Raw genomic sequence first — 12,803 nt, 5'->3', positions numbered from 1 at the left:
AGTGTTCTGTGGTATAAATAAATCAGATTATTATTAAGGAATAATTTTGAATATCTTTCCAGGTTGGTCACGATTGGGGTTACTACACGATGGTCACAGACTTGCCCAAATACATGACAGATGTGCTGAAATTCAACATTGCCACTACGGGGACTTTGACTGCTATCCCCTACCTCGCTATGTGGATTAGTGCTTTCTTCTTCGGCTGGATCTGTGACATTTGCGTTAAGCGTAAATGGCACTCTATCAAAACTGGAAGAATTATTCATACAACTATAGGTACGTTTTGCTTATATTTAATGCATTCAGATTTAAATGTATTATAGAAGCAGGCGTTATTTTGAGAAGTCCATGATATACAAGGAACCAAAAGCTTAATTTGCTATAATCCGCCAAACCAACGAAATCTGTATGGTACGCAGCACCACACAAATTTCAACACCACTCGACGCGCGTTTCACCCCGACACCGGAGCATCCTCAGGATATGTAGACCTTACAATGTCTAATTGCAAAGTCTACTTTGCATTCAGATTGCCAAAAGCGGCAATCAGTTTCGGTTATTTATAAAAAAAACTGAGACACCTAATTTATTTATAGCTCTTTAAATCTTAATTTTTTTAGTACACGAGAATATTTAGTTTAAATCAATAAATTAACTAATAATTCCACAAATCCTTACAGCTGCAACAGGACCGGCCATTTGTATTATATTGGCCTCATATGCGGGCTGCGATCGTTTTGCAGCTGTCGCCTACTTTATCGCATCTATGGCCTTAATGGGAGGATTTTATAGTGGCATGAAGGTTAGATTTCTTTTATTTTATCTCATTTTAATCGAATTTTATTACAGTTTTTCGTTTACTACTTATTCAATCAATCAATCATCCCATTTGTGTCCTATCCTCATAATTATTTCCAATTCTGTCAGTTTCAGTACTGCTGTTTAGTTTTCATCCTAAGTGAGGGCATTAGTAGAATATTGTAGTCTCTCAACTGTACTAGCATTTTTTCAACATTCAATATTATAGTAGTATTCGTCCCTAGTTAAGTTGTATTTTTTTAATTTGAGTTATTTTTTTTTTCAGGTTAATGCATTAGATTTGGCACCTAACTACGCTGGTTCTTTGACTGCGATGATCAACGGAACGTCTACCATATCGGGAATAATCACTCCTTATCTAATTGGGTTGTTGACACCTGATGTAAGTACTTGCGGCTTTAATTAATCTATTGATTATTGTAATTATAGGTACTACTTAACATCTTTTTTATTTATCGATTGCAAGCGTTTAATTATATTGTACATCTACAATACAGACAATTTATGATGTGCAAATGATATTGCATGTGATATTATTTGTAGATTACGAGACGTTTGAGATAGGTTGCCTATTGCACGGTGTAAATATGGAATAGGTACTTAAGTTACAGATAAGCGTTAGGTACCTACTGTGCGGGTTTAGGTCACGCAGTACTATAATAATAACTGTGCCAATTCTTATATATGTGGATGACCTAACCTAATAGTAGTAATTTTTTTAAGTTATTCTGTGTTGAAGTCAACTGTTAATTAGTTTGGACTACTACCATCAAGTTTCTGAATTAAATTTATTTGTAGACCATACAAATTATTATTACTAAGTACTTATCATATACTTGGCAATAATTGTAAAATAAATTAATCGTAACTGTCAAGGGAATTTTTTTTAATGTAAAAATATTGTATGGTTTATTTTGAAAAAATAACAACGTTGCTAGTTAACTTATCGAAAAACTACAAATAGATTGAATATAGAACCCGTTGCACGTCGTTAATTTTGATGCCACTATACTAGGGTACTCCATTTACTTGAAATCTACTAGAGGCTCAAAGCAAAGTATGATTTTATGAAAGCAGCAAAACCACATAAACAGAAAATTGCTAGATAGATTTGGTTTATGTTATAAAACAACATAGAACGTTACACTACAGGAGAGGGTTTTGCCAGAATTTAATACACCTTACTAATATTGGAATTTCCAAGTCAAATTCAGTCGCAGGATGTTATCAAATTCGCTTCGAAGCTAATAAATTTACCGTTAGTTTTGTGGTGAACGGAGATAATAGTAGAGTCGGAAATGTTTGCATAGAACTTCTCAGGCAAAATTTCAAATAGATTACCAAAGTCGTTTCTAACTCGTTATTTGATATCACTGTACAAGGGTACTCCATTTACTTGAAATCTACTAGAGATTCAAAGCAAAGTATGATTTTATGGAAGCAGCAAAACCACATGAACAGAAAATTGCTAGATAGATTTAGTTTATGTTATAAAACAACAGGAGAGGGTTTTGCCAGAATTCAATATACCTTACCGATATTGATATTTCCAAGTCGACATCAGTCTCAGGATGTTATCAAATTCTCTTCTAAGCTAATAACTTTCAGTTAGTTTTGTGGTGAACGCAGATAATAGGAGGGTCGGAAATGTTTGCGTAGAACTTCTCAGGCGAAATTTCAAATAGTTTGTCAAAGTCGTTTCTAACTCGTAATAACTTGCTTTACGAAACGAGATTCTTAGAGATAATAATTCAATTCGGTAGTTTAAAGGGGATTTGGCATTTGTCTTCCTTTCAGTGAGCGGTTTGATAAGATAATACCTACTGTCTATACAGTTTTACTACTAGCCTTTGTTACTACTACTTGAGCTATTATATTCAAAGTAGCATATATTTGCTAAAGACTTTATCCGCTTGGACTATACAAATTTCAAATTATTTTGCGCTCTTAGGGGATGAATTTTCTAAAAACCTTTCTTAGCAAATATCCACGTGATAATAGCTATATGCCGGTCAAACAGCCCAATCCGTCCAGTTACCAGTCAGTAGTTTGAGCTGTGCGTTGATAGATCTGTCAGTCAGTCAGCCACCTTTTTCTTTTTTAACCCCCGACCCAAAAAGAGGGGTGTTATAAGTTTGACGTGTGTATCTGTGTATCTGTGTGTCTGTGTATCTGTCTGTGGCATCGTAGCGCCTAAACGAATGAACCGATTTTAATTAAGTTTTTTTTTGTTTGAAAGGTGGCTTGATCGAGAGTGTTCTTAGCTATAATCAAAAAAAATTGGGTCAACCGTTTAAAAGTTATTAGCTCTTTTCTAGTTTTCTTGTAGAAAAGAAGGTTAGATAACCCTTAGGTTCATAATATTCAAGTGTCAATTGACAAATGTCGAGCTGTCAAGATGGACGTTGCCTAGATATAAATAATTATTTATTTGAAAATGATGTTTTGGAAAACTCAGATACTTTGGATTGTAGGCGCGGAATAGTCCAAGAAAATCGGTTCAGCCGTTTGAAAGTTATCAGCTCTTTTCTATTTACTGTAACCTTCACTTGTTGGGGGTGTTGAAAATTATTAATTTACACTTGTTAAAGTATTTAAATAGGTACGGTTTCTGTCTCAACTGGAAGATTAAAATGTGATTGAGGCATAATAAGGAGCCAATTAAAAATATTATGTACGGGTAACTACAGTAGCTGAAGTTGATTTGTAAAATTGAAATTGAAACTACCTACTTCTACTTTCTGGGCATTTAATATTTGAACATACGTTGTGCAATATGTAGGTACCTACCTACCTGAATACGTCAATTTATCCAAATAATATTACACCCCTTTTTAATAGCCATATAAAACTACACCGAGTGAGTTATTTATTTTATGCTGTCTGGTAAAATTTATATTTATAGCTTAACGCTCCGAACATAATTTGATGGGACATTTTGATGTCTGGTGTAAGCCAACTAATGGGTGCGCACTTCGGTAAAGATAAAATATCTAGGATATCTATAAAATAGGTAGATTTATAAATATTCGCTGATTTAGTGACGTATATCTATGAAATAGCCTAGTGAAAATGTATGTCTGACTACATCTATTCACCTGAAGATCTTTGAAAATAGCAATAGTTCTCAATACAATATTATTAGGGATTATGAATGCCCTACTAATTGGTAGTTTTTTTAGTAGATTGACCTTTTACCGGCTACTCTCCTTGAAGCATTCTTCAAACTACTTGAGACTTGCGAAGTGGATTGTGCTACTTTGGCAATGTAGGTAAAGCCACAAAACAAGCGAAGAAATGACTGATTATATTCAAATAAACCTATCGAAATTTAATTTTACAGATAACTCTGGAACTATACCTACCTAAACAATATAATAGTTTTCTTAATAAATAATCGCATATAATCTCTCAATACTGAGGCTCCGTGATCCCTTTCAACATTTTAGAGGTTTTCTTGGGATAATAATGCGGTAGTCCCAAATCTTCTGCAAAGCTTCCGCTTACATCTATTATCAAGGTTCCACTCCACTCCAGGCTCACTTGGTCACGTAAACCGAGAAATATAAATCCCGCATCCCTTCGAAGGCACTCGCCTAACTTTTATCATAAAAAAGAGAGAAGAGATTGCGCGATGAAAAGAAAGGTGTTATTAAAAGATTGTGTATAGTAACAAGATGTATTTGCAGAGTTATCCTGCATCACCTGGAAGGTACTATTAACTATTATCTACAGGTATGGTAATAATATTTTTTTGTTCACAGTCGACTCTAGTACAATGGCGGGTGGCGTTCTGGGTATGTTTTGCCGTGCTCGTTGGTACCAACGTGATTTATTGCATCTGGGCTGATGGAAAGCAGCAATGGTGGGACGACGTCAGACAATATGGCTACCCGGCTGAATGGAAGCATGGTCCTCTGAAAATGGCCGACTCAGACACAGAGAAAAATAAAAAGAAAGAAGCAGAAGGCACCGCACTTTAGCCCTATCGCAAAAATATACAATAGTTGCCAGTTAAAAGCTCTTTACGCACTGTATCCGATCCCAATCCGATACGACAATTCTCGAACCGATGCGTTCTTGGATTCGGATTGGAGTGTGTAAAGAGCCTAATACGGGTGTATCATGACCTATTTTTTCGACGTGCAACAGTTTGAATTCGAAAACAAAAAATCGGTGTACATACATTAAAAAGAACGGGCCGAGTTGAGAACCATCTCCTTTTTGGAAGTCTGTAGAAATAGGTATCTACTGTTATTCAAACAGTTGCACTTTGTTTTAAAATATTTTTTTGTAAGCTTTCTTTCGGTGCCATTTTGTGATAATATAGGTAATTAATGGTGCATTAAAAAAACAAAAATATTGTAATAGATTTTTAACGAACATTTACTTAGTTTAATACTTCAAGAGCTTAAAAAATGTATGTATCATTTATGAAAACCACCTGGTAGGAACATAATATTTAATTATGTAAAATCTTAAAACCTATAAAGGAATGAAAATTCATCCTGAATCATATTTTCTTAAAGAGAATTCTTGATTTTTGTAAATAAGTCATTTCTTTTCTAGTATAAGTTTAAATATGTAGGTAAGTATATTATTATTTAATTATAAAATTTTGGCACTATTAGTAAATTCATAATATTCACTTTATTGTTATCAATTGTGCCAAAGATTAGTTTAGGTAGGTAGATAAACCTACCGGAACTAATATTGTAAAAAAATTCGGCAGCTATTTATTTGTTTTAAAATATTAAGTGAAACTTTTTAATTTTATTCAAATAAAATAAGTTGCCATTTCAAAATACCGAGCAGTATAATATAATAATTTATTTATTTTTGCGTGTTTATGAAGTAGGTACTTACCAACTACTAAGTAATAAAGCGTTATTTCGAATTATTGATGTACAAAATGTATTATTTGAACGTATTACATATTCATTTCATAATATGACTAAGTTATAAATTTTAGATATTATGTTAGTTAATTTTAATTGTATTGTGATAGAAATCGGTTTCCTATTCTAATAAATAAATATAAGTACTTAGGTAGGTTATTTCTATTAATAAAATAACAATGTGTTTAAGTGATTTTTTTGGTTTAATTTTAATAAAAGTAAAAATAAAGTAAGCGTGACCCAATAATTTTTCACCGGCAAAATAATATCCCTTTAGGCCTAATTCACACGAGCGTTAAAAAAGCGTTGCGTGTGAACAGATACTTGGGAATGCATTTGTTCTATTTAAACACTTTTTTAACGGCGCGGATGTTAAAAAGCTCTCGTACGAATGAGGCCTTACTTACTAAATCATAGAGTCTAGAGATTTTCGATATAAAGACGAGAACTGGCAGAGTCTTTGTTTACGTAATTGCCGCCAACGCGTAGTGACAACGACCTCAATCCAGCCATCCAATCTGTTATCAAAAGCAACTATTCATATAGTTTATGAGTATTTGTGCTATTTATATTAGTATCTACTAGATGATAATGCCCGTGACTTTGTCCGTGTAAGTTTCGGCTTTCTAAAAATATTCGATTGTCCAGGTTTATATATTAGGCTCCGGGATGCAAGCTATTTCTTTACACAAGTGTAAATTAAAAATTTATAACACCCCCGACAAGTGAAGGTTACAGTAACTAGAAAAGAGCTGATAACTTTCAAACGGCTGAACCGATTTTCTTGGATTATAGCTAAGAACACTCTCGATCAAGCCACCTTTCAAACAAAAAAATTAAATTAAAATTTGTTCATTAGTTTAGGAGCTACGATGCCACAGATAGATACACAGATTCACAGATACACATATCAAACTGGGACCTATGTCCAGCACTGGACCTCTATCGGTTGATGACGGCAACATTGATAGTAAAGTGGTGAAACCTTCACGTTTATGCTAATAATAGTTTACCTAATTACTCGACCCGGTTGTATAATGTCATCAAGTTGCAGTTCAAGTATGCTAGTTGCAAGTTGATGAACTTGTAGCGGTTTTGCTGCACGACGTGCATGTTTGTCTCAACTTGCTTTTACATGCAAATTGATTGAACCATCTTACGACAGTAGTATGGAATAAGGCTAGGGAATAAAACTTCGAGATGAAAATTTATGCAGTACGGATACCATGGGAAACTCCAAACTCCGAAGGGTATTCAAGAAAATCCTCATATTTACGAGAGAGCGAAGATTAATCATCAAAGACTTAACATATAGGTTTTTACTATAGAAGAAATGCGTTGAAGATAAAGAACAATAAGAAAGAGCTTTATGGGTAAAGAAAAGATTTCCGTAAGATCACTTACCCACATTTTCAGGACTGAAAAATGCCAATCTTACAGGATTGGCGGTTCTACTTTCTGCCAATTGTGATTTTGTGCAAATGCCTTAGTTCAAATTCGATCATAAAAGCTCTGCTTATTAACAACTAGCTTTTGCCCTCGACTTGGTCCGCGTGATATAATTTATAGTCTATAGCACCCGAGGACAATGTAGCTCTATGAGAGATAAGTAGTGCTTCCGTAATCGGATCAATTAGCTCCGGAGATTGTCCATTTACATATAAATTCACATCGGTACTGACAAATTTTACTATATATATATATGTGTTACTATGGGAAATACCTAATAGTACGACATATCCAAATCAACTACACGTAGACTACAACACAGTAACTACAGTGCTATAAACGCTTAGATATGGGTGAAGTGTTATAAGCACTGCGTTGCGAATACAAATGCTTAAATTAGCCTTGATGTGCATAATTAGTTATGCAAATTGATATACGTTAGGGATAATGGTGTGTGTCAAACATTACTTAAAGTTACTCTGTAAATAAAACATGTATATTTTATAATTTAAATTAAAAGGTATACCTTCTAACAATAGAGTTAAAAATAGAAGTAGAATAAGCCACAACGTGCTTGTGAGGCACCGCTAGCACAATGCCAAGTATGAGTAGGTACATCACGGAGAGTCCAGTATGAGCCCAATATGGACGTAGAGTAAGAGAGGTACCAGTGCAGTTCATCAGAGATCCCAGAGCTCCTCTTAGGAGGAGATCCTCTTAATTTGCCCTTAGCGTGACCACCAAGGAAGTTTTAGTGAATAGAAACCGCACTGTCAACAAACTATTATGAAATAAATAAAAATTACAAATTATTATAAAATAAATAAAAATCTGTTTTAGAATGTACAAGTAAAGTCATTTTATATGATACCCCACTTGGTATAGTTATCTTACTTTGAAAATTGAAACAATTTTTTTTAATGATATAACCACAAATTCCTGATTTATTCCTGTATTTGTACTATAAGACCTACCTACCTGCCAAAGTTCATGATTTTAGGTCAACGGGAAGTACGGACGGACGGACAGACAGACAGACAGACAACAAACTGATCCTATAAGGGTTCCATTTTTCCTTTTGAGGTACGGAACCCTAAAAAGGACACTGCCATGTCTAAGACACAAGAAGGTATATTACAATATAGTCTGAGAATTTAATGGAATACTCACGAGACAAGCAATTTAAAACACACAGACAAACATATTGGATTCCACGAGGCAACTTCCATAAGTGGAATTGCGTAAGCCTGTCGCGTAAGATGCGGCGCCAGCGGCAGCTTATTGCAAATGCAAACATGGAATGATTGCATTTATATCTACTACTGCATTATTGCGGTTTTATTTGATACTAGAATAAATTTAATACTTTAACGTTTAAACTAGGTATCGTGATTGATTTCCATTAGTAGTCTAACTAGTCGGGCTTCCATCGACTAAATACATGAGTATAGCCGTAACAGTCTATAGTTATAACAGCTTTATTACTGCTTTATATTTAACTTTATCCACACATCTATACTAATAGTATAAATGCTTTATATCATATTCTATATTATAAGCTATTTAATGTAGGTCTAATAAGAAGATTATAAATTATACCTATTGTGGTTTGCAAATTACAAGGGTGACATGTTTAATATTCACGTGTGAATAAAACCTTAGTAAAGAGAAAAAAAAGAAGACTATTCATACTTCACATTTTCAAAATCGCAGATAAGGATGCTGGCATAAAGAGCCAGGTTTTCAGTACTGACAGATTTAAAATTTTTGCACGAGACCCAAAATGTGAAGTGCTGCTAATGCTACTGATGTAATGTGAAGGTTACATTATTATGCAAAATATTATATTGAACAAAATACGGATAATAAATATTATGCCGCTTTTAAGTAAACCAACAAGTATGGAAATAACGTCATAAAACCTCTTGGGCTGTTTGTAGACGACCATACTCTTATGTTGATAGTATGTAAATAACAGTGTTCATACACGTTCCATAAGTACAGTTTATAGTCGAGCTTTGGCATTATTTGCATTAAAAGTCCTTCGTACTTCGTTTATATAGGCTACTGCTCGGGTGAAAAGCTGACAATACCCCGGTAAAGATTTTCCGACAGTAAGATTTTTGCTGTCTTAGAGGCTATGGCCGTTGGAGCCGGATAGTCCTTGAGTGGAGACTGCGTTTAAGCAAGCGTAGTGTGGGACGCCACCCAGCACGATGGACCGACGATATTATAAAGCGGCTGGCGGGAAGTGGCTGGATGAGGAAGGCTGAGGACCGGGTGTGGTGGCGCTCTATAGGGAAGGCCTATGTCCATCAGTGGATGTCCACAGGCTGATGATGATGATGATGATGATGATGGATGATGAAGATTTTTTATCACATTGCATATAACATAGTATATAGTAATTATGTACCTAGTTTTATCGTCTGCAAACCAAAGTAACCGACATAGTCTAGAGGTTTAGCACACTGAAGCGGCATGTGGAGCGGTCAAATCTCGAGAACTGGTGGCTGTAGGGGCAGGATGTGTTCTGAAGTAGATACCAGGATATTATGCTGGTAAACGCAGTGTGTGCTAACCTTTAGGCTCTAGCCCCCTGGATCGATGAACTTAGGAGTAGTCCACTTCGAGTGTGCCATAAATTACAGAATAAATACCCTTCTCGTCCCTACAAAGATTCCTATTACTTATCATCGCTAACAGTTTAATAACGTTAAATTCAATTAAAGAAAGTTTGATTGCCATTTGAATTTTAACCAAATTAAACCGAGTAAAATTTTGTAGCTATGTTTACTTATCATACATTTAAATTCGTCAAACTTTGAAATTACCCATAGCATTTTTATGGAAACCTGGCTAACCACAGACAGATATTAGTTTTTAGAATGTAACTTTAAACTTGGCAGACTTCATACACTTTTAAGAATATTATGGAGAACTCTTAGGCATTTAAGTTTCCTTGCGATATTTTCCTTCACCATTAAAGTTCTTCACCATCTCATTTTGAGAGGAGACTCAAGCTCAGTAGTAGTGCGGGTGTGCGGAGCGTTCCCCCGATCGCCATCTGGACCTGTCGCGTACTATACCTGATTATACATGAATTGAAAAATAAGTCACTCCTAATTAATAAAAGGCATCAAACATAATTTCAAATTGGCTAAATTATATTTTAATTGTTAGCTTACACAACATTTCATTACATAAGGTGATAGGTCAATAGCTGTTAATGAACGATTATTTTTTTCACATGACCTTGCGCCCAATTTAAATAACGATACGGTACGATAAAAATTGGTCAAGTGTGAGTCCGATTTGCACACGAAGGGTTCCGTAGCATCGTACAAGATACCTAATACTGAATGTACCTTCTTTTTTTTAAAATTGCATGGTGGCAATTTTGAAATACACCATTTTGTTTGTTTATTACTTGTTATTATAGGTTAACGGTTCATGAGATAGAGTCCGTTGACAGATAGGACGTACAGACGGATGGACAGCGGAGGCTTAGTTCGTAATAGGTTCCCGTTAGCGTAGGGTACGGACCCCTAAAAACGACGTACTACTGTAACACTTTAACTTACTTTTGGTGCTATTCAATTGGTTTATTTATTCGCAAGTTATAATATCAAGCATGAAAATGTGTTACAAAATTGTATACTTACCAACACTTAATTCAGATTGGTACGAGGCGAGTACATGAAGGAAAAAAATTACAGACTTCTCTAAACCTTTTGTATTTTTTTTATTTATCTACGTAAAAGAAAACTTTTAAGACAAAAGTTAATTCATAAATAAAATTATTGTTGTATTCATGTATAGTCTAATATGATATTTTTTTTAGATTAAATTAAAACTTTATTGATCGGTGAATTGGTATCGATTGTAAAGTAGGTAATAATGTCAAAAAGTATTCCATCATTCGCTAGACAAATGTTGTAGGACAAGATAATAAATTATTCGGATCGTATCTTTTTTGTGAGAACATTATTTTTTATATTGTAGGTGTATTCTATCTGATTAGTTAAATTTATTGGCGTCAGTTTGGCGGGAGATAAGGATTAAGATTAAAGTAGATCAGCTCGTATTATAACAAGAATGCTTCCAACTGTCTGTATTTTGTAATATTTAAGGGGGCATACTATGGATGTTACAAAATTAGTCCAGTCATTTCGTGCCCAAAAAGGGGCTTATCAGGAAAGTTTGAGTTTTGCAAATTAGAGGTTTTATAGATTTCGATGTGCTGAATTTTTACTTTGCCACCTCGTATCTTTGCCACTAGCGCCGCCATCTTGGAAAAATGGCGCCCATAAACAGTAATAAAACCACCAATTTACAAAACTCTACTAATATTACCAAATGACTGGGCTAACAGATAACTGGTAGAGCATGTTTTTATCGCAATATTTAAAAGTTCTTGATGGTTTCGTTGATTTTTTATTGTATTTTAAAATACAGCGTAAGTAAATAGTGCCAAGATTATTTGAAGAAAAAGTTGTTGTTCCAAAATGTTGACACAAAGAAAAAATTCTGAGATAAGTATGATATGATGGTTTAATGATAAAAATAACAATGTTCCTATGTGAACATATTATGCATGCTAATTGCTAAGCGATTGTTACAAAAAAGGAAACAGAATTTCATTAAAAACAAGTTTCATTTGTATTATCAAAATGAAAAAATATAAGCACAAAATATATTTTTACATAAAGTTATGTATTCGTAATGATCTTCATCTCGTTTCAATATTCTACATAATAATATTATTATGAACCTACCTAATTGATTTCAAATTTTAGAGTCAAATTACCTACATTTTTAATTGTATTTTATTTATTTTAGAAAATAAAACATACTTAAATTAGAAAAACAAGTTCATCCTAGGTATATTTATAAATTAAATAAACTACAGAATAGGATGCCATCTAGCAAAATGGACTGACTATTATGAACAGTGTGTCGTAACTCCTATTAGTATCAAAAGGTTTAGATAGATAGATAGAAGTCTTTATTGCACACAAAAACATGTAAACGAACAACACAGAAGGAAGAAAACAGAAAAACAATTGTGTGCAAAGGCGGCCTTATTGCTTAGAGCAATCTCTACCAGGCAACCGTTGCTGAAAGGAGAAGCTAGTGTTGGATAGTAGTGTGTAGTTTAGGTATGTTTTATGTTAATATTGCTTGTATAGAAATTTCAGACTCGTTAATTATTTATTGTCGTTGTTTTACGACGTCGCGCTTCAAGGCCACAGTCGACGCAACGGTTTGTGTTTCAAGTCGGAAATCTCTACCTATTTTAGAATGATAGCATTTATTCAGAGGTTATCATCATCATCATCATGATCAACTCATCGCCAGCACACTACTGAGCACGGGTCTCCTCTCAAAATGAGAAGCGTCTGGACATAGTCAGTAGTCAGGACTGGGCCTAACTCCCCGTCCACACACTGCCCGTGTGGCATGGGAAGGAGCGAGGAACGGAGGCAGAGACGTAGTGTGGCCGCGTTACTCGCATGTTCCTCGTTCATGCCCATCGCTCCTTATTTTGTGGGTAAGTATGCAATAGCGCGCACGCTGCCACAGTTTCGACGTCCATCGCGTTGCAAAGACAGGGGAGTGTGTGGACGGAGG

At 34.6% G+C, this 12,803-nt stretch overlaps 1 protein-coding gene across 5 annotated transcripts in view; it reads left to right on the top strand.

Annotated features, from left to right (window-relative positions):
• The window catches only part of LOC123871674 (putative inorganic phosphate cotransporter), a 28,684-nt gene extending 23,490 nt beyond the window's left edge, over nt 1-5,194 (top strand). For all 5 annotated transcript variants that reach the window (XM_045915585.1, XM_045915582.1, XM_045915584.1 and 2 more), the window contains 4 exons: nt 63-279; nt 684-805; nt 1,088-1,204; nt 4,587-5,194. In XM_045915585.1, coding sequence (XP_045771541.1) covers nt 63-279; nt 684-805; nt 1,088-1,204; nt 4,587-4,805 — 675 coding nt within the window. In that variant the 3' untranslated portion in view covers nt 4,806-5,194. The remainder of the gene's footprint in view (nt 1-62; nt 280-683; nt 806-1,087; nt 1,205-4,586) is intronic.
• Nucleotides 5,195-12,803: the final 7,609 nt, after the last annotated feature.

This window comes from Maniola jurtina, chromosome 14 (genome assembly GCF_905333055.1).
Source record: "Maniola jurtina chromosome 14, ilManJurt1.1, whole genome shotgun sequence".
Lineage (NCBI taxonomy): Eukaryota > Metazoa > Arthropoda > Insecta > Lepidoptera > Nymphalidae > Maniola > Maniola jurtina.
Note: the sequence above shows the minus strand (reverse complement) of the source record. Positions and strands in the feature narration are given on the sequence as shown.